The sequence below is a fragment of the Acyrthosiphon pisum genome, chromosome A1 (genome assembly GCF_005508785.2).
Source record: "Acyrthosiphon pisum isolate AL4f chromosome A1, pea_aphid_22Mar2018_4r6ur, whole genome shotgun sequence".
NCBI lineage: Eukaryota > Metazoa > Arthropoda > Insecta > Hemiptera > Aphididae > Acyrthosiphon > Acyrthosiphon pisum.
This window is the reverse complement of record NC_042494.1, coordinates 160,453,623-160,477,568: the sequence shown is the minus strand read 5'-3', so window position 1 is coordinate 160,477,568 and position 23,946 is coordinate 160,453,623. Positions and strand designations below refer to the sequence as shown.

The following is a 23,946-nucleotide window of genomic DNA, read 5'->3' as shown; positions in this document are numbered from 1 at the left end:
TAGTGGTATCTACATTGCGGGCAAGTCTAGTTTATGCCTCATTCAGAAACTGGCATAAAACATCATTATCGAATGTATTCGCACTTATGACTTACTTGGGTAATGGGGAGATAAGAACTCAGAAAAAAGTTAAAGGTTTAGATTTTTTCTCAAAAAAGACAGCGAATCATAGTAGTGGTATCTACATTGCGGCCAAGTCTAGTTTATGCCTCATTCAGAAACTGGCCAAGTGTTAAACAATAAAAATAAAAGAGGAGTGTTGCTCTTTAATGTAGGAGTGCAGTGAGGTTATGAATTAAAAAAGCAGGTAAGTGGATGTCGCTCTGCTGTACGGTATGTTACAAATGGGCCATTGTATAATGGTTGTATTAGGCTTGAATTCATTGATATAATATCATTGTATAAGAAAAACGATTCTGAGCGGAGACGGTTTGTCAGTCTGGATATTTTATATTTTTTTATTATTTATTTTATCATGTAAGTTGAATTAATATTAAAATATTATAATTTTTTATTCGTTACTATGGTGATAAACAAAACGTTGGAAATTAAAATCCCATTTTTAACGTTTTTTCGTAATTTTCTGGTGGTTTTTCCAGTGGCATTAAATAACTATTGAGAAAATCGGAAAATTACCTCTTTAAAGTACCATCTTGATCCAATTTATTAAAATATAAGGTACTATATTATGTTGAAATCGAAACACTCCTTCTGGAAGAAATTTTGTATACAGGATATAAAAATAAAAATAAAAAACACCATTGTAAAAACATAGCAGACTTGGCCACAATGTAGATTTCACTACTTTGATAGGCCGACTTTTTTGGTAGGGAGTTTGGAACTTGGCATTTTTTCACAGTTATGTTTTTGTTGGGGATTATATATAAATATACAGTTAAAAAAAAAAATAGTAATTTAATTTAATTTAAATAAAAATAATAATAATAATAAATTTAAAATATACAATTTAACTTGGTTTACAATATTTGATTAAAATTTATTATCATGTAGGTACATTTCTAAGTTTTTTGCTGTAAGATTATGTCTTCTGTCATTAAATAAGTGATTTAATATTTTGAAACAAAAGTTCTACATTGATACTTGTCATCGGACATTGTTTGTAGCGGTTTATAATAGCAGGATCTTCTTTTAGGTCTATACGTCATTTCAATGTATTGAATAATTGTTTCGTTTAAAAATATTTTATCTGGGATTTTTTATAAAATATTGGTTTGAATTTTTCATAGAACAAACTATTTGTACAGTTTCATTGTCCTTAATTCCGTATTTCCGTCTCTTACTATATTTGTATAAGTAATCGACAATTTTAGTAGTATCGTAATTATCTTAACTATAATATAATATATTATATATAATTATTTTATTAGATATAAAAGTCCAATACTTCTTATAACAACGTTACAATATAATATAACAATGATAAGTGGATAGATGTTATAATAGATTATGGAGCAAAAATATTTGAACATAAGTACTAATTAGAAAATGTTTATAAAAAAAAACCTAAAACTTGCAATTTTGTGCAAAATAAAAATATATTTATATTAATCTACATAATATCTAGATTTGAATTTTGTAGCTTATTTCTATAGGATTTACAACGCTCCATAAAAAGATGCAATTGCACGGGAATCCGGTCTTTAGTTATGACTATTAGGTACTATATTGTCTTAGCTATATATAATTATATTAAAAAATGGGAGTATGGAAACCCTGGTGTAATCAATGATCGGTATACGTATTATTATGCCCAGTGACGTAGCCAGGAATTTTGTATGGGCGAGGACCGAAGGGGCTGTCTCACAAAAATTACAAATACAATATGTCTTTTTTTTACATTTTTAATTTTTTTATTAAACTTGATAAAATTCTAAGGTCAACACAGTCAATGGGGGGGAGGGCTATAGAAACGTTTCTCCAACCCCCCACCCCCATTTCCAAAACTACTTATATATGTGAAACTTCTATGCAGATATTTAGTACGGAATTTGTACGACTTTATGTGCAATTTTTCAAAAATCCCTTACAACCGAAAAAAGCATTTTTCTCATATGCCGTTTCCCCAGCCCCCACCATACTAAAAATACTACTTATCCACCCCGGCCAACAATTGATCGACCCTGTGTATTGAAAAGGTGGTAAATAAGATTTTTGTAAAAGGAAGAACTTTCAGGGGGGTCAGAAACTCAGAACCCTACCCCTTCGTACGCCAGTTGCCAATGGTGGGTGCTCAGCAGGGCGAACGTAAGTTCCCACTTTATTCAGACTTAGGACTGAATACTTAAATTTAGTTGATGTGGTTAAAATTTGTTTGTTTTTGTGTTCATAAAAAAAGTACAATCAATTTTTTAACTAAATCTAGTCCAAATATATAATAAAAATTAACAATATAATGTGTAGGTATGGTCCACATATTATGAAAGCTCAAACACTTCACATAGTCATACTGTGTAATTATTTTTTAAGTTATAATCTGATATTTTGTTATTGATATAGTTTCCTCCCTAGTATTTGGGCTAGTGCTAGTTCTGATACAAGTCTTACTACAAACGCTTGCAAAAGTACAAATAATATGTGGACCATACCTACACATTATATTATTAATTTTTATTATATATTTGGATCAACTACGTTTAAGTTTTCAGTCCTAAGTCTGAATAAATTTTCGTGTCGGAACTTACTTACAGTTGTATTTTTTTCCGTGAGGGAACTTACATATGTACCCGCTTACCTGCTATGTTTCGTGTGGGAACTCACTAAACCCCACCTAGTAGCCCAAGACAATAAAAGTTAAATATTTCGTACAGTCATGATTTTGTAGGAAAAGACAGATTTCAATAGATGCTCGAGCCCGGGAAAATATTCACGTATTCAGTGCCTAATGGCACTATGGCACTATAGCTATGAACGGGGAAGTGGAGGCGATAGGACAATAAGAAATCAAAATATTGCATAAATACTATAATATAACTACTAACTAGATATTTGTTTATCGAGAAATACGATTGTTATTAATGGCCGTAGGCTATCTCAATTTGTCCGCCATTGCCCATTGTAATTATTACTAAAGAGTGAAGTTTTGTAGATGACCCAATGTTGACCGGGTTAAATAAATTATATTATATTAAATAACTATGAAAAAGAGGTATGTACAGTTACGTATTCAATTGTATATTATTGTGATTTATATGTATGGTGTAGTGTTTACAATCTATATAATGGTATTTGTAGAAGCGTGTACATTAATATTGGCAGTGGGTACGACTAAGTTTTCAGCAGGGATGGAAAACGTTTTTGATTAATGTTTTTAAAAACGTTATTTTTCTATAATGTTTTTGATTAACGTTTTTAAAAATGTTATTATCCTATTGTTTCCAAATAACGTTTTTGATAATATATTTTTTTTTATATTATATTCTTATAACTTTTAACCCTTTTAAGTTATAATATTAACGCGCAATACAGAAATGCCCTTAAAAGTTAAAAATTAAAATTAATTATTCTTAATATTTAAATTTTAAATCAAAATTATAATTTATATAAAAATGTTTTTAATGTTAAAGATTAAAAGGTTCTAGGTAACTTTGTACTATTATATACATAAAGTATATATTATTAATATAAGTTATATACCTAAGTAGTAAGTATAAAATAGAAAAATTAAAAATGAGTAGTAAATTGTTATAGCTATTGTATATTAATAATAATCAAAGTAAACAAATAATCAATAATATGATTATAAATCTTAATAAATTGTATTATATTATCAGTTTTAAATTAAATTAAAAATGTGTACAATATAAATATGTAAAAATGACAAATAAAATATAATACTGAAAAAAAATCTTTAAAAACTACATCTATAATTTAGTATAATATGAAAATATGTCAAAATGACAAAAAAAATATAATGTTGATATAATACCTGGTGTCAAGCCCAAATATAAAGTGCACATGCATAATTATAGATTAATATTTATTGAGGGTTTAATAAATCAATTTTGGAATAATTCGTCAAAATAAATCAATTTTAGAATAATTCGTCAAAATGAACGATCTATAAAATATCAAATTTCCATTATTTAATACTAAAAATACTCTTTAAAAACTAATTGTATAGTATATGGATTTTAAAAATTCAATATTTGTTATTTCCTTTTTTTGATGTTTGTTACATAAATTGAATCGTTTATTATTGCCAGGTATATAACTTATATTTATAAATTATAATATATACTTTATGTATATAATACTATAATAGTACAAAGTGTCCGCGTTCTGCAATGTACCTTTTCACCCAACCGTACAAAGTGTCCGCGTTCTGCATTGAACCTTTTTACCCAACCGTACAAAGTGACCGTTTACCGATTAAAAAGTAAAGACAAGTGAATTTTTTTTCATTGTATAATTTAATAATATATAATACAATAATTTATTTTCGTTTTCGTTTTTGATTTCGTTATTAAATTTTTTTCGGTTTTTGAGATTTTTTGTTATCGTTTTTCAGTTGTTTTTTGTTTTTGTTTTATTAATTGTTTTCGTTTTTTGTTTTTTCCGTTTGATAACGTTTTTTAAAAACGTTTTCAAACATGTTTTCCATCCCTGGTTTTCAGGGATAAACACTTAAAAACGACATGTCTTCAATGTCTTTTAGATTTTGGTTACGACACTAATAATCATTTTGATTTAATTTAATTTAATTTAAATATTATTCACTGTATTTAATCTCTGCCAAGACCAAGCAAAGCTATATAGTTATTTATAAGTTCAGTATAAGTGTATAACAATATACGTCACGTCATAAGTCTATTTTTATCTGCTTTATGTATGAAGTACAACTATAATAATATTATCATTCATTAATTATTGAATAAAATGTACTTTATAATATTTCTATTGTTTATCGAGAAGTTTGAATTTTCTTAATTTTTATACAATATTACAATAAACTATTTAATATAATAATTAGTTCAATTAATAAGATATTCAATACTGAATGTTATTATATCACAAATTAGCAATCACTGTGTGTTACTTGTTCTATGATTTTATTAGAATTGAGTATTCTTTTTAGTTTTTATAAATTATTTAACGTTTAAAAATAATCTACATATTAAACTAATTTACGTAATTTTTCCTACATTCGATATAAAAGCTAGTTCCGCGTATTTCTTTTGTGGATGAAATAGATAATATTAACAATGAACTCAAATAAAATATAACTCTAAATAATTAATGAGGTTTTATAAGGAGTAATTTTTATTTATCACTGTCTTGTATTCTACATTAGTAAACTACATCAACAGTCACTTGACTTTATCATACATGACAAATACGTCTTTCAATAAATTTAGTATTTATTACAAGTAACATTAGTTACAATATTAAGATATAATATATACTCTTTACTTTTTCATAAAAACTATTATATTACATGTTTATTGTAGATTTACTAACATTCAGGGGCACATTCATGTTTCTTAGGGGTGGGTTCCTGTAAAAATAATGAGTATTTTATCTACCACAATTATATAAGAGTAAAACAATTTTACATACAGCCCTACTAGGTATATTTCAAAAAATAGTATAATAACCAAAGCCATAGAGCATAGGGCATAATAAAAAAATCTTCGATTTCGACATCAATATTTTTTTAATTTTGACATTTTCTATTATCTAATAAATGAACAAATGGAAACTAATTATTCCACGTCAAGTGTTATCGTACGAACAATTACATCCTAAAATATAATTTTCTGAATCTATTTAAAAAACTGTATATAAAGAAACAAATAGCACCACACGAACAAGTAAATTATAATACCATTGCATAAAAACTTTTTTAATTTTCCCAGAAATTATTTTATATTTATATTATACGTCTACACCTGTATAACCCAACTCCGTCAGTGATAATATTAACAAATATAAAATACAGCGCTATATAAGTTTATGGTGTAGATCAGTTAAAGTGAATTCAGTTCACGAGCAAATCGGCTACGGTACTCGGTGTACGTATGAGACTTTGTGAACTAATTCGACCGGTATGGGCAATTCGTCTGTCTGTATTGGTATATTTTCGTACGTTGTTAAAAAATTTGAAATTTTCGTCAAAATAGGTTGAGTAGCTTTTCAGTAAGTATACATGTAATTATTGTGTATGAATTGATTATATAAAAGATTCTTTTATTTCTGTAACCAATGGTAATTTTATGTAGGACGTAGGTATTCAAAAAATATTCGATTTTTGAGAGTCTAAACGAAATGTATGTATTAACTAAATTAGCCATAACTTATATATTAAGCAGTTGAAAAACTAAGCTACATTAACACTCACTGAGTCTCAAAGATTATGTGTGTACAATTTTGTACTAATTACTTCTCTAGCTTTTAAGTCTATATATTAAGCATTAAGATCCAAATAAACGTACATTAATTTTTATATAATATAATATGTAGAAGAAAATATAATATATTATGTAATATACGTAAAATTGTTATGGGTATTGGGCATAAGTATAAGAAAATGTTGTAGATAATTATTTTACCATTAAAATATTGAATGCAGTTCCTACTAATCATTGTTCTTATACCAATAATAGTATTTAGTTTCAATGATGAGTGGTCGTTTACCTATCTCATTTATGATTTTAAAAATGCCAACAAACATTATTTATAGTTTATACTTACATGGTCAAATAGTATTTTATCAAAAGTATTTTTATGTATTTATAAACATTACATTATAATTACATTTTATTGAAAATAAATTCAATAATAATTCAACTTTAAGTATGTGTAATCAGTCCTAATATCGTATAAATATGTATTTTCGTTAGATTGATTTAAAAAAAATCTTAATATGTGTGATGTGTATAAATATTTTAATTTATAGTACTATTATTTATTAATTGTTAATGATTATTGTGTACTCTTCATGGTTACTTTAGTACTTCAATACTTGTAACCTATGAATAATTTAGATTTATTGTAAGGATATTAGATACAAATAGTCTTGTAAATAGTTAAATTGTCGTATTATGCATTTACCAGCTATTAATTTAATGATTTTAATGTAGGTAGTAGGTACTATAGTCTATAGATGCAATACTGATGTCGGGAGTAATTCACCTCATAATACTGTGTCATAGTTAAAAAAGTTTTGACGATCCTTTATTAGTTTTCTTTCTTAACTTTTAAGAGTAACATTACTATAACAATTGTGCAATGACTAATAAGTAGGTAATCGATAAGTATATAATTTATAAAATAATATATATTATACTATTATATAGTGGTATTAAACATAAGTTAAAATAGGGGGGCATACCCAGATTAAAATTAGCAACTAGAAAAATCCAAACCATAATACATTTTTGTTTTTAAATAGATATTCAATTTTAATATTGTGTTTTCCAATTGATATTATTGCTCAAATTCATTATTTTAGCATTTGTCTTGAAATATTTTATTTTAGATTTTTAGAATGGTTTGATTATAATAAAAACCATAATTAGGTACTACAATAAATATTATCTATGGCATTATGAATTATGATTGGATAATATTGATATTTGAAGGTAAAGTCAGTGCTAGACTGCAAATCGCAATACAGGCACTACGTGACCACGTGCAAGTGCGCAAGACTGTCAGAGATCAGTATAGAGTATAGAGACTCGAGGAAGTTGATCATGTAGTGGACAATGGACATGAATGAATGAACTAATCTAATATATAAAACCATAAAACAATACCATATGAATACTTCGCATATTATTTGTTATTCATATATAATAGGTTTGTGTTTAATATTCTTGTTTCATAACGGTTTCAGTTTAATTGTCAAACATTTTTTTATTATTATTAATTATTTTACACATTTTATTCAATATAATAATTATATTCTATTAAAATCATATTTTATGTTTAATTGTTTAAAACCAATTGGACAATGGACATGAAGAGTTGGACGAAAGTGTTTAAATTTTATATTTAATATAACTTGTTAGAGGCTTTTTTGGGATTGTGCACTCAGCTATTATAGTCATCAATCTTCGTATTAATATCAAATATGAAATAGATAACATATTTTGTAGAAATCTAAAGCATATAACATCTATTTTTTGCATAAATATGACCAAAACACCCCCCATCCCCCTACCCACTGGCAACACCACTGCCAATAGTAATAATAATCGGAGGATCATAAAATTAATGTATCATATTTTCACTTTCGCTTGTTGTCATATGAACGTCAAGACAGTCATATCAAGCAATAAAGACATTAAGAGGTATAGAGAGTCTTACAGCCGAAAGTCTTCCAGGATTAATATTAATACTGACATTTTTCAAAGGCTATTACTATCATAGGATCCTCTTATAAGCAGCTTCAGAAAAGTTGATAAACATAATATAAAAAAACTGCTCCCAGAAGTCGAAGATTTATTGCTAGACATAAATTATTGCAGTGATGGGGAACCAGAATACATTTCAGAATAAAAAATAATAATTAAAACAAATTGTAATACATTTTATATCAATAAAAATGTATTTCAATGATAATTGTATATATATAAATATCATAGTTTCAGTTATTTATTTTTGGCCACCTTTTTTAGTTTTTCGACCACTGTGAAGCGGTACCCACTTGTCCACCTTTTTAAAAATTAATTTGACTTTTTTGTAAAAACTATTATTTTATTATCGTTCGTAGGGAGTTCACGCTATCTGTTGTAGGAGTCAAAACTATCTTTTGGAGGAGTCAACATTATCTTTTGTAGGAGTTAACACTATGTCTATGTAGTAGATTACCATTCCCCATTTTAAGTAGGTACTTAATATTTGTATAGTAGTTTATCATAACCCGCACTGTTAAGTGCATAAAGTATACCTATACTACCTATGCGGCTATTATACGTCTATACAGGTTCTTGTTAGATAATTTTACATTTTTATATTTTATCTATGTTGATTGATGGACATAATAGTCCATGATACAATAAAAAAAAAATAAACATATTTCATAATATTATCTTGATTAACGAATATGCATTTGAATATTTTATGTATTAGAATATTAGATTATAACATGCGTATAATTGTATTATAATAAACAGTGAAATGTTTTGAAAATTGTATTAATTAATGAAGAAATTAGAAATTTTAATCTTTATAAAATAGTATTTAATATCGACCCAATATATTGATTAACATTATAATTTATTTATAATATGTCAATGATTATAATATTATCTATATGGTAATATTTATATTTTATTGATAATGACTAGTGATAGGATTTTGTAGCATTCGCATTTTCTTTCATAGTATTACAGGATATAGCTAATCAAAAACAAAATTCGATTCATTCATCACAGCGTTCAATTATGCAATTTTGATTTTGCTTTTTTTTTGCATTTTCTTATGTGATATTCATAAATAAATGCTTTTTTTGGTACTTTTTGTCAGTTTTTTAGCTTTTTAATTAGTTATTGTTAATTATATGCATATTTAACATTTTTAAAACATTTACGTACATATTTATCTAAATTATTATTTATTAATTTATTTTAATTGTATTATTATATATATTTATTTCGTGATTTCGTAGTAAAATATTATTGCCTTACCGGAAAATATTTCTGAAAATAGATTCTTAGATTTTGTCAAAATGATTACCGAGTGAGAAGTAGTGGTTACATAATACGTTAACATTTATCGACATTTAATAAGACAATTTTTAATTTATTTTTTTCAATATTTATAAATTGTGCTTAGTTGTTCTAAGGATTACTTGGTGTGAACATATAAAAATGTGTTAATAAATTATTTTTTGATATTAAAAATGTTCAAGTCTTTTTTAGTTGCATTTTCTTGGTTAAAATGCTTTTTTTGTAGCATTATTGGCAATTTTTTAATTCCTTTATTGTAGGTTTTTAGTGCTTTATTCTCCTAGCCCTAATAATGACTAATAAGTACTACATTACTAATTACGTATCACAGGCTTTTCAGTGATAAAATATAAAACTATAAACTAGGTTTTATATTTGTATTTTAACTGTTTAAAATGTATATTATGATATCAAAGCTGAAGTACCTATCAAAAAGTATCAACGTATATGGTAGGTACCTATATCTAATATTAATCGTCAATAATATATAATTCTTTAAATTAATCCTTTAAGTCTCAGTGTCTCACCAAATATAAAAAAAAATGAAATACTCACACATAAACATTAATAATAGGTATATTAATAATTAATATAAGAATTTTATTATTCAATAATATTCATAATTGAATCATTGACTTTCATAACTCATAAGTGTAGGGTCGGGACTTCTTGTATTCACATGTTATTTTGTAGTAATCGTAGATTATTCTAGGGAAGTCATAAATTTGTTTTATGAAATGGCAAAATTAAATACAAAGTTTAAATTTGCATATTTTTGAATATTTCAGAAAAAGTGCATACTCAGGCAATTTTTAGGATATTTCATATTTTTATATTTTTGTGTACTTACTTAAAATTGTCGTGTTAATATTAATAATTATATAATTATAAAGTTATATAATATATAATAACTACTCATTTGTTATATTTGTTTTGAGTACAAAACATACCCTCATAATTCAAAATCGAAAATTTGCCTTGACCTATACAACGCTGAAAGCATTAATTTAATATGTGACTGAATAAAATCATTAATCGCATGATATGATGAATTAATAATGCATCTATATAATGAATAATATAGAAGACTATATAAAATAATCCATAGTATTATGAATACATTTTCAATTTAGTGTGACCTTGCGTCACTTTTGACTGTGTCAAAAATGTCATTCTATGGGACTCAAGATTTTATAGGTTTGACGACTCTCCGGATGGTTTGCATCTTGAACGTGTTAACCAAATTATTGATTTAAGGTTTCTTTTTGTCCCGTTTTAAAATTTCCGTCCCCCAATCGATTACATTGTGAGTAAAGCCGTACATGTTTACTTGGCTTTATTAGATGACATTTCGCCAGTTTCAATTCTCCCAAATGTCTCTCCGTTCTCTATTGCGCATTAGTACGTTTGGTACTAGAATATGGAGCTATTGTCTGGTCTTCACTCTTCATACGCTGTAGGCGATTAAATTAGAGTTGATAAAGTGCAGAACAGGTTTCTGAATTATGGTGGGTATAGTGTTTAAACATAATATAGACACATAGTTCATCCACCTCACGATTATCAGCCTTTAGACGAGGTTCTCTGCCTTGAATCACTATCAACTAGACGTCAAACCCTTCATTATCGTTTTATCTCGGGATTATTAAATGGATAAATAGACGCGCCTCGTTTATTAGAGAGACCTCTAAAGCAACATTCGATTTCAGGGCATTTTTTACATAGGCTCCAACAAGTCAATCTAACTTTTCTTCCAACGCCACTCCTAGAATGATATGCAGGTATTCGTAAACACTATACAGTATAATACCTACTTTATGAAAAATTCGTACCTAGGCTATTTATCCAATTGTTATCACTATTATATCGTTTTTATAATATATTTACACTTAACTTTAATACTTATCTTATATAATATATGATTGAATAAAATCACTAATCGCATATTATGATGAATTGATAATGCATCTAATGACTAATATAGGACATGGGTAATTAAGAGGACGTTGTACCTTTTCGTGTTATACTGTTATCTCTGTTTAAAGGTGCCCAATGCGCATACGAATATACGTTATCGAGTATCGGATTTGGACTGTGAGTTTTGGGATAACGGGCCAAACTCGTGGACTGTTTCCCCATACACCTATAAATAGTTTAAGATATGAATTTCACGGATATACGTAATAATTTAGTGTTGCTATGATAAAGGGGTCGTAAAAAAATCTAATTTGTATATTATTTGGAGGATATATTAAACTGCGCATTGGACGCCGGCAGCTGGCCCGTTGAGTCCAGTAGTCCACACCTTCTAACTTAAATACATTTCCACTGTCTAGACCGGTCTAGTTCAAATTTTTTGCTTTAGGCCAGTAGCCCACTCAATGGCCTGCAGATGGACTATTGGACTGTCTACCCGCACACATATTAGTTTTGGGTTTCCAAACCCGATACTTTATGTGCACCTTAACACACGTACCAAGTTCTTACTACATAATATTATATATATATAAACATATAGTCATATATAGAATATAAACTGCTCAAAAAAAGTTTTATAAGTTACAATTACTTATTGATTATTACCAAATTATAATATTATACTATCATAGTGTCATATTTGCATGAGTGATAATTGATGAGTATAAGAACATTACCAGTGTAATTATCTCCATTCTCCAATCATTTATAATACCAGAGTACCTATGTACAATATACTAATACACATCACATATTTTACTCCAATATAATAATATGATTAATATGTAATAGCAGTATGCTGGTTTTTCATACTAATTGTCTATATATTAATTAAGCACTACATTCATGTCATTATTAGCGATTGTTAGTTTGATTTGAATTTTATAAAATTATGGAATAAATATAAATTAATGAAATTTTTAATAACTGACATGCACAATATTACATTTACATAGAGTCGAAGTTGTGAAATATACTGAATTAAAAATTCTCGTGGTATTTGTGTATAATAATATAATGCTTATGCATTATGCATATATTTATTATAAATATTAAATTATTACAAACCTTATAAGTTTTAACATCATAATTCATAATCATATTTTGCAGCTTTATACACTTCCACTTATATTTTACACAAATATAATTTGATACATATTTGTGCTTTCTTATGTAATAAATATAGGTAATTTAATATAATATATATTATTTTAAATTTAGATTTCTTTATTCTCTGGGTTTCCCTTGTGTATGAATGTTAATAATGTTTAAAAAGTGGGTCACGAGAGATGCGGGCAAATTAGTGGCATTAATTAATTGAAAGAACTATATGAATTAGACTATATTATTTTTTTATGTATAAAATATAAAGCTAGAATGATAATTTTTCAATGTAATTTTAAAAACCAACGATAGGAAATTAAACGAATACGGTAATAATATGTTAAATTTATTATATTGTGATCAAATCTCAAAACAACTACTGAAAATCTTGAATTTCGGCCAATTTTTGTAAAGAACCTATACATTTTTATTTTTGTGTAATTATATTTATTAACTCCCATTTATCAATATTAAACGCGTGTAGTAGTACGGTCGATTTTTTATTTTTTACACGTAATCAAAATATTTAATACTATACATATTATTATATCTATCTAAGTTACAAGTATGTATATTTTATATATCCGTATTCCGTTTTAATGTTGAATAATAGAATAAACTATTGTCATTTTTCAATCTACAATAATGCTAAAAAATAATTGGTTCTAAATTTACATTTACCTCAGCACATTAAAGATGTAGGAATATCAATATAATATAGAGGGGTACGCTATGAAAAATATTACAAGAAATTAAATGGGTCAACAATTTAAAAAAAAAACTTACTTTAGAAAGCAATATTATAATATACCTACAATTCGTATAGGTATTTTAACTTCTTCCGGATAGCGTTAACCATTGTATATACTTGTGTATGGCGTTATCTCAGAGTAATATATTACACTTACCCACTTGGCACTTATTATTTTATTGGGAATGTATAAAATGTGAAGTGGGTATACTTATCAATAATCGCTATGATTATAATAATATCTTACCTAACTATGTATTATTATTGTATTTGCGTCCAGTTTTTTTATAGAATTAAAGCATTTAATCAATGGCAACATTTTTAGGTATTCGTACAATCGTACTATAATAATAATTGTTATTGCAAAAGACAAAAAAGCTGAATAAAAACGCAATGTGCGACGTCACGTTTGTCCCAACAAACTCGGTTATCGCGTAACACAATTCCGTGTTGGACGGCAGATAACAAAATACATATCGCATTGCACATCTGGTCTCGCGTTCGGTCGACCTCCGAGATCTTTCCGTAACGACACGGCTGCGTGTGCTCGGGACTTATCAACTGGTGGGCGGGGGAGGGGAACGTCGGTTCAAGTATATGTTTGTTATTCAACCGTATACCTAACTTTCAGACAACCGTCGCCATCGTCGCATTACGATTTTTTTTTTAAACCGTCCATTCTGACGTCGGTCGGTCGTAGATGATGTACCTGATCATCTGATACCCAGAAACGCATAAGTGCACTTCGAACAACAAAATATTTGCGCGCCTATATATACCTACAAACCCGCTACCACCACCCTGCCCGCATCGGTGGCGTCCCGAATTCCCGAAACGATGTACTCGGAGTTGTAGTCGAACGAGTATGGAGGCATCGAATAAAAATACGTTCGTTCTACTACCACAGTTAGTACCACTATATGACGAAATATTTTTAAATATCGTTAATGGGGCACGCGCCGCGTGGGAGGGCATCGCTCCGTATTGATTGCCGCCTCGCTTGCCTTACACACTATATCGGACAAGAGTAGGTACGTCGTACGTGTTGTATCACCACGTACGACGCAGCGAACACCGTTTAATGTATTACTTTACACGTACACGCTTTGGGGCGGCCTGCTGCTGCAGCAGGTACGTCGAGGCGCGTGTGGATTGCCGCGAAACCGCCGTCTCCGCAGCCGAGTACGTCTACTCCCCGCGACCCTTTCGTTACGTGATGTCGTTTGACTGTGACGGCGGGGGGGACGTCCTGTGGGCTACCACCCATTGGCCCTGAACAGCTGATGACGTCCGTGACGTCACGGCGGAGCCGGACGCTGCGAGACGCCGCCGCCGCCGCCGCCGTCGGTTATCCACAATCCACTTATCCCCCACATGCTCACGCGGCGAGTCACACGCGTCACTGTACCGAGTAGCAACACGGCCGGCCCGGCAGTCCGGCACACACCGAACGTCGACGTCGCCGTTACCTACTCCGTGTGTTTCGGTTTCGCCGCGCCGCTTTTATCCGTTCTCGTTAATACTATTATTATTTAGTGGAGTGCCGACGACAATTCCGCGTCCGCATCAGCTGTGTTTGTCTGCCGCGGCTGTCGACCCTCGCCGACGCTATTATTGTAATAATATAATAAAGTAATATTATATGTATTTGAGTATTTCTATAATAATTGGTTGGTTATTATTATTTAATACCTTTACATATTATATAAGAAATCTCGAACGCCCATTTTCCGAAGGATCGTGGTAATTTTTAGCGGCCCGCGATCGTGTTATATCGTCGTCGATTATTCAATATAATATATCTTTGAATTCTTAAACAGTTGTATACGAGGTGAGTTTGCGTTTTTATCGTCGATTTTCGAATTCTCCGTCACCTACGACTTTATCATCGTATGCTTTATAGATAACATTGTTATTATTATTGTTATTGTTGTTGTATGGTATGTGGGAGAAAACCGGGAGAAGTTTTTAAAACCTTTGCGCGCTTTTGAAAACGTAACCGTTCTTGCCGGTCGGAAAACCGCGGGATTCGCGTGGTGTCTGCCGCGTTCCGTCGAGAATTTCCCACGTCGTCGTCTCGTCCAGACAGCGTAAAACCGTCGACGGCACGAACAATCGAAGCTCTAAGGACGTCGGCATGCGCCCAGTGGTAAGTGGGTCAGGATCGCGGTTATGATATAAGTAATGGTGCAATATGTTCCACTTTTTCTCCCCCTCCACCCATTCCCCTCGCCGTCCACTCCACGTCGCTCGGCACGACCGCCGCTGTCGTCGTCGCCCGTCGAGATTCGCAAACGTTTTCTCAAAATATGGAGATAGATGGATGAAATGAATTTCTTGTGGTGTACAGACGGCGATTACCTATATATTTCTCTCACACCAGCTGATGGCCTATATTTCTCGTCACGCACAGTCCGTCGACAAAATTGTCGTTTCGATTTTTCGACACGCATTAGTGCATTTATACGCACCCGTAGTGGTGGCGACGGCCGGTCAGAGTCTCACGTAACACCCGGTAGCCATCAGACCCGCGTCGTTCCCATATAGTTTACAGATAATAATAATTATTATTATTATTATTATATGTCGCGCGTTAATTACCTACGTCGCACACACACGCACACACGTACGTGTGTAACTGTGTATACACATTTTACACACATATTTATATGCCTAGTTCAGGGCCGTCCGACTTGTAATCTTGTACTTGACATTTATCAAACAATTTTCGTGTAAAACGTAATCGTTTCACTGGCGCGACGCGCGTGCGCGCGCGCGCGTGTCTGTGTGTGTATCCGTGTGTACGTGTGTGTGTGCGCGCGACAGTTTGAGAGATCGCGGTTGCGCTTGCGCTCCGCGTACGGTAAGCGCGTGCGGTTGGTGGTTCGCGCGCACGTTTGTGTGTGAGTGTGTATGTGTGCGCGCGCGCGAGCCAGCAAACGATACGTCCGCGGTGCGCACCGTGCCACCGTTCCACTTCTGGCACTTCTGTTCGCCGCCAGTTTTCGTGCGACGACGACGTGCCCCGTAGCCGCCGTTACAACCGATTTTCGTTTTTCCGATTTCGGTTTTTTTTTCCGCTGTCCGTCGCCCGTTTTCCAGGTATCGGGATTGTTCCCGCGGTCGACGACGAGTGACTACTGCTGCTGCCCCCACACCTATCGCTTTTCAATATTATACGCGCGTACCTGCATAACGGTAAGCGAACTCTTCGGCTCGGCTGACAATACGCCGCGGTGTCGGTGTGTCCTGTACCCTTAATATATTATAAAGGATTATTAATTATTATTACTATTATCATTGTCTCTTCGATGATTTTCGTTATTTGCGTATATCATATACATTTGTTAATCGTTTTCCGCTTCCCGGAAGACCGTTATTACAATATACTTTATATAACATATATACATATATATCATGTATGTATGTGTGTGTGTCGGCGCGTGCTCACCCGGCAGCGGTGTGTACCGCTCCTTTACCTAATACCTATATTGTATCAATTGTAGTTTATATCGTGTCGTCGAGAGTACGACGGTCATTCGAGCTGCTGTAGTGTGTGCCTGCGATTTGTTCGGTGGATTTGTCGATCGCGCAAGTTTCAAGTTTATAGAGACAAAACCGAGCGTTCAAGGTTGACATTCTCACGGACGCGCGCTCTGCCCCGGTGCGGTGCGCGGCTAATAATAATACCACCGCGACCAGTCGCTAATATAATATTATCGTTTGTTAATAATATTACAATACTATATTATATCGTATTACACACAGTATTGCCTAGGTATATATTATGTACCGAATTAATGCCGACTTGAGTGCTGCATGTCGTTTTCGACAATAATAAATTGACAGTCACCATAGGCGTCGGAGGATAGGCACCTGTTCTAAGGATTTTAAGTCGTCTTTTTCGAAACAACTTGTTGTGGGGGTTGTACTCGGCCATTTACATCCTGGGCCGATACAATTATTACATATTACTTGCGACTCGGGTAGGTACACACGTATACAAATATTGTTACCTATAAATAATATGTACGAAAACGAAACCAATTATAATAACGAGAAAGTTATTATTGCCCGAAGGTAATCACCTCTCTCCCCTTCTATTTGTAAAATTTCGGCGCATAGTATTGCAACTTGTGAATTATCGACTAGGTACCTAACCTATACCTACCTATCATTCGAATTTAACAAGTTTTTATAGGTACACATTGTTTTTAAAATAATACAAACGATACTTGGGTTACAACTTTTTCTTTTTTACACGTTTACGTCGAAATGTTTACCTATATCGCCTGTGTATCCTTGTTTTCAGAACCGAACGGAAAATATGGATTGGATATGATGACGAAAAAAAATAAATATATACTGGGTTCTATACTTGGCTAAGTAAACATAGGCTTTTCGCAAACGTATTAGTGTAAAAGTGAAATTTGCTGATTGTGTCATTAACTCTTGAACTTGAAATACAATTAACAAAAAATCTCAACAATCATAACGAAGCCAGAAATTACAACTGAAAATGTCAAGTCTGATCATTTATTTTTTGTTTTCAAGGATTTCCAAACAAAAATTGTTATATATAATTTATTATATATATGTTGCTCAATTAAATAAATTTTTTTAATTTCCAGGAAGCAGAAGCTTTTATTTTTGTGATTAAAATTTCATATTGGGTCAACTTCCATGGTGGTGGTGGGAATTTGGTGTTTTCAGTTTGTCTCTACTTTCAATTACCTACATTTTATCTCTTTTAATTACTATATAATATCTTCTTTTATAAAACATGGTTAAAACTTACACATTTACTTGTAGAAACGAAACTTAGCTGATATTATTCTAAGAGTGGGTATATTTACCTAATGATGGATGTATTCTATGATGAACAAGGAAATTTCGATCATCAGATTTTTGTCGTCTACAAATCGCACATAACTTAAATATGATTATTCAAGATATCTTTTGCTGTTAAATTTTACAATTAGGTAAGATTAATAGAACCACTGCACGAGGATCTTAAATACTGCATTTTCGACAAATATATACTTTATTATCATACTATATTGAGACTTAGACCTTGATTACTTAAATCAAGTGATTTAATGTATCGTTTTAATTATATTGACAACTAGTAAGTATGTAAAATAAATTTTGTTAATATTTAACAAAGCTACTACATTTGTTGGAAATTTCAAAGATTACTATTACCTCGACTATTACTGTTGTGTATTGTGTCAGACAATATCTATGTACTCTTCATGATAACTTTTTTAATTAAAAAATGTTGTTATACCTACTTACATTTAATATTTTTAAAAATATGTGTGTTATATTATATAGGTAAATACTTGTATAAAATCCTAGATCCGTTTGTTCAATATTTATTGATATTAAGGTGGAAGTAGGTTTATAATTTAACTAATTTTAGATATTCGTAATATTATTGGAACAGTTGTGTTTGTTTTTGAAATTTGTAGGTACAGAATTATGTGTTTAAAAAATAGTGACTTCAATTACTGTTTTTGAAACTTATCCTTTTGTGTTAATGTTTCAGATTGGATTATGATAAAGCATTAATATAGCTTTCAAATTGATCTATTAGCTAAATAATATTTAATATTATCTGTTATCTACCATGAGCGTTAATGTTGGTCTTGAAGACTCATATCAAAATAGTCACAACGGTGCTTTTCAATCTTATAGGCCCATTAAAGCTCTGATGATGTATGTACAACGTAGAAATTCAATAATGGGGAATGAACCGTGTGACACCAATATAGGGTTGCCCTCAAGTAGTTGGTCTGATAGTACATCGCAAAATATTCATCTCAAATTAACAGTAAGGAAATTTAATAAATAGTAGATCAATATATTTTCTTCACGTTAATACTTATATACCAAATCTGAGAAACTATGGAGACCTATTAGATCATAATATTTTAGTTTTATTTTCTACAATAAATTTTTTATTATATGATTTTTTACATTAAAATATGGCTGTAATTTATTTAGTATACCTAAATAACTAATATGTAACTATCTTCGTTATAGTCAAATATTAGTCACAATAAATTGTTTTTTAATTATTCTTTGTGAATAATAGACCAAATCTTAATTTATTAAAGAAAAATATTCAATGCGTTATTTTTTGATTATAATTAAACTCAGTCTTTTATAAACCAACAATCATTACATCTGCCACATTGTAATAATACATTTATTAAATATAAATAAGTATTGAAATTATTTATTCAAGCACTTATTTTTTATTGAATTTGATGACATTTCATTTTTAGACAACTTATTTTCCAAAATTAAGAACAATTTATTTTGTTTTGTTATTTTATTATATCTTATTGTTTTTTTTATACATTTTAGTGTCAAGGAACATATCTTAAGGATACAACTACATGGTCAGATATGCAATACGAAGCAGAAGACACAGTTAGTGAAATAAAATATTATTACCCAAAAAAGATGTTTTTGGAAAAAGCTGAAATGGTAAGATTAATATGCTTTAATTGTTATTACATAAGCTAATCATAATAAGAAGGAAAGTTGGTATATTTAAGCTTTAATTTTAGTTATTTATTTTAAGTTCTATCTTCCAATTCATAAAAAAATAATGGTAGGTACTTATAGATTTTATTCTCTATAATTATTGATTAATAATTTAATGAATCATCTGCCTAAGTTATAAATTAAAATGTATAATCGTTAATAAATTATCATAAATAGTTTATACTTTAACTAGTTATTTTTCATGCTAATAATAGTCTGTTATAAAATACAATGAATAAAATAAAATAATTTTATAAACACTAAATGCATTAGAATTCATTTTTCTCCATTTTTGAGTTATTTAAAAATCTAATCTTAAATATTTGCTTATCTTATAATATCAAATATATACATTTTCTTTATCAAAGAACATTCATTACTTGAAAAATTATAACAATTTTAAAATCAATGGTCTTTACACTATGTGAGGTACTGAGGTACCAACGCGCAATTTCACTTTGCCCATCTAAACTTTAAAATGTAAATACTTATATTTTATAAGCTACTTGTTCAAAGTTTGATTTTAATTTATCAAAATACTCCAGATAATATTCTGCTATAGAATTAAAAATGATGAATATATGTTATCGTTCTAAAAAGTAAAAAATTTTATAAAAAAAACTAAAAAATATTGTTTTGTAATAATTTAAGAATATGTAAAAATAATATTTTCTTTAAAAAGGTTTATACTTTCTTTGATAAAAGAATCTCTCTGTAGTCCGTACTGTATATACCTAATTTTATATTGTTTGATGATGCATCAATATATAATTATAACTATAAGTGTTATTTAAATTGAATTATTTGTTGATATTTTAATTATTAAGTACCTTATTCATCAATTTAACTTTATTGGAAATTTCTTATTTTTTTTTTTTTTTGTCAATGCCTACACTTATGACTAATTATGTGTCTATGGTTTTAATTAAGCTATAATTACTATAGTAAACAACAGTTAAAGTTGTGGCCGTATTTTTATGGAATACAATGTAATTAAAACTTAAAATTTGGTGCTAAAAGTTATTAAATAAAAGTCTTGTTGTCTAATACAAGCTCACATTTACATAGTTAATATTCCAAATTAATGACTTCCAATGATTTTAAATTTGATAATTTTATTACAATTATAATGGATTTTTTGGTTTTAAAATTTTTTTGGTATATGCAAAAATGAACAGACCTTGTTTAAATTATAGTTTAAAGGTCTATGGTATATGGTTGTTTGGTTAGAATGTTTGTTGGTTAACTACAGTTTAAATATGAGATTAAAGAATGTGTTTTAGTAATTTTTTAGATTGTTACTAATGTATGAAAGTAGGTAATGGACTTTTTAATTTAAAATACTAACCAATAAATTAAAATATCTGTAATACATGTTGATTATATTATGGTTTTAGTAAAATATTACTATTTTTTTATTTATTATTAACCCCGTTATTAACTTTAAAATGTCCATCATTCCTAGATAAAAAAGTGAAAAAAAGAATTAAAAAACTTATCACTTTATTACCAAAATATTTCTAGAAATATCTTATATGTAAATTGGGTATAACTAATAACTTACTGATTTCAAGGTTGGGATAGTGGAATAATTTACATAACCCTACTACTTTAAATTAATGTAGGTAATATGGAACAACCTGTATTTATATAAATAAGTTAGTGTTCCGTAGTATGCATTTAATTATTATAGGTAAATTTAAAATTTGTATTATTAAAAAATGTGTGATTATAATATGTCTACCCTCATAGTTGAGGCCAGTAGCATATCTAGGATTTTTTCATGGGGGGTAGGGGTATATAAAGATTTTAATAGACATTCAGTATACACATATATTCGTATTATTATATACAACTATTGAGTATAGAGTTTGGTTTCTGCGGGAGGGCCACATATCGCCCCATAGATACACCACTGGTTAAGACAGGAATAAATTGGTCAATGGTTTTGTTACAGCTAAAAAATCTATTTTTTATTTTTAATCTTATAGGAAGCAGATCAAATTGATACAGCGGAAAAAAATGTATCTATCCAAAATCATTCTCCAACTAACCATTTAGGAGTATCTACAAAATGTTTAAAAGAGACTATTCTTCAATGCCGTAATGCTTTCAAGGACGATCCTAAAAAGCCAAATACAGAAGCATCTGAGTTCCTACAACGTACTTTTGGTGATGTTACCAAGAATAATAATTTAGACACCGAGGAAAATATGAATCTCTGTGTTCAAACTGCTCAAGATCAAAAGACTGAACCATATTATCGGTCTGGGTACAAAAAATTCACTTTAAGACGTAATGAAGAAGACTCAAATGACTCAAACGTTATAGAAACTCCTACAGTTATTGAACAGTTACCAGTTAACTTAATTGAACAAATTGAAGTAAATGAACCTAGAGGAAGAATTAATAGGGCTTGTAAAGGAGTACGTTACCAACAATTCATGAACGATACATTATCAAAACGTCAAAATAAAAAAATGTAATTACTGAAAAATATATTAATAATTAAAAAAATTAATCAATTCGATTTTTTTAGGGGACCAAAAAAGTTAGCAAACGCTGATGATACTGTTGCAAAACGTCGTAAGGGTAAAAAATGTAACATAAAAGAAGAAAATAATCAAGCTCCTGAAATAAATTCATTACCAATTCAATCTCGCCGTGAAACAAGAAATAGTGCCAAAGCAGCTGCACTGCGCAAACTAAAAGAAAACACTGACGAAATAATTGAAGATAATAAAAGAAAACTGATGTATGTTCTCTATTAGTTATTAGTAATATTACACAATATATCATGTACATATTATTTTGCAATGTATTTAATATAATTTTTTTTTGTTTTAGTTCTGATGATATAACTAAAGAACTAGATTCTACTTCAATCATGGTAGTTCCTAAAAAACGTTTTAGAACAAAGTATGTATTTATTTTATTAGTTGATTGATTAGGTAAATTTTTATTTTATTTTATATGATTTTAGTGAAAATGATAATAAATGTGAAACTGCTGAGGAACCTAAAAGACTGCCTTCACCAATATCTTCAGAAGCTAGTTCCAGTAGATTATCAAGTCCAGAATCCAGTACCAGTAGTAGCTCTACACATGTTCACTATAAAAAGCGTGTATCACGGACATTTGCTGAAAGTCAAAGTAATACAAGTTAGTATTATTTTTATTGTACACAAATTCAACTTATATTGATTTTTATAATGTATGTTTATATAGATCCTACATCGTCTGACTCCAATGTCAACTTACAAACTTTGGCAGATGTTGCCTTGCGAGGTATTCCATTTTGATTGTCGAGTAAGTAATATAGATATAATATACATTTTTCTTACTAATGTTTATGTTAATTTTTATTATTGTTTATTTATCTGTTAAAATAGTTTTCAATAAGAATGAAGTTAATATTCTTTAAATCCGATAAATGTGTATAATATATTTTGTTAGGTTATCTTTTTAGTAATTCATTCTGAGGTCAACATTCCAAAATTTGATATTTATCATTCATGCAGGATGTTGTTTATACCTAAAATATCGAGGATTAATTTTAGATTAATATTTCAAGAGATGGTGAAGTCTTTTTTCTTAATGTTTCCAAATAAAAAAGTTACGTCAGTTTAAAGCTACTAAAAATATTTAAGTGTAGATACAGGAGTTGAGTGTTGCATTAGTATTTTTATATAGCAATAATAAATAAAAAGTATAGCTCAGTTAAACAGTGCACCATCTTCAATATTTTTATTATTCCTTACACTCAAGAAACCAAAGCCAAAAAATATATATTATCCTTCTAAAAAGTTAACTTAATTTCAATAAATAGATAGCACTATTTTGTTTTTTTCCATGATACAAATT

The 23,946-nt window shown here is 29.6% G+C and overlaps 1 protein-coding gene across 13 annotated transcripts in view; it reads left to right on the top strand.

The window, feature by feature from the left end:
- LOC100165535 overlaps positions 1-23,946 on the top strand; it is a 31,345-nt gene that overhangs the window by 5,267 nt on the left and 2,132 nt on the right. For 2 of the 13 annotated variants that reach the window (XM_016803447.2, XM_016803446.2), the window contains 6 exons: positions 19,900-20,022; positions 22,074-22,564; positions 22,622-22,837; positions 22,930-23,001; positions 23,066-23,244; positions 23,311-23,391. In XM_016803447.2, coding sequence (XP_016658936.1) covers positions 19,900-20,022; positions 22,074-22,564; positions 22,622-22,837; positions 22,930-23,001; positions 23,066-23,244; positions 23,311-23,384 — 1,155 coding nt within the window. In that variant the 3' untranslated portion in view covers positions 23,385-23,391. Of the gene's footprint in view, positions 1-14,905; positions 15,674-16,119; positions 16,723-17,215; positions 18,507-19,075; positions 19,361-19,899; positions 20,023-22,073; positions 22,565-22,621; positions 22,838-22,929; positions 23,002-23,065; positions 23,245-23,310; positions 23,392-23,946 lie in introns of those variants that run through there. The other 11 variants (XM_016803444.2, XM_016803439.2, XM_016803440.2 and 8 more) reach the window with 11 other exon arrangements.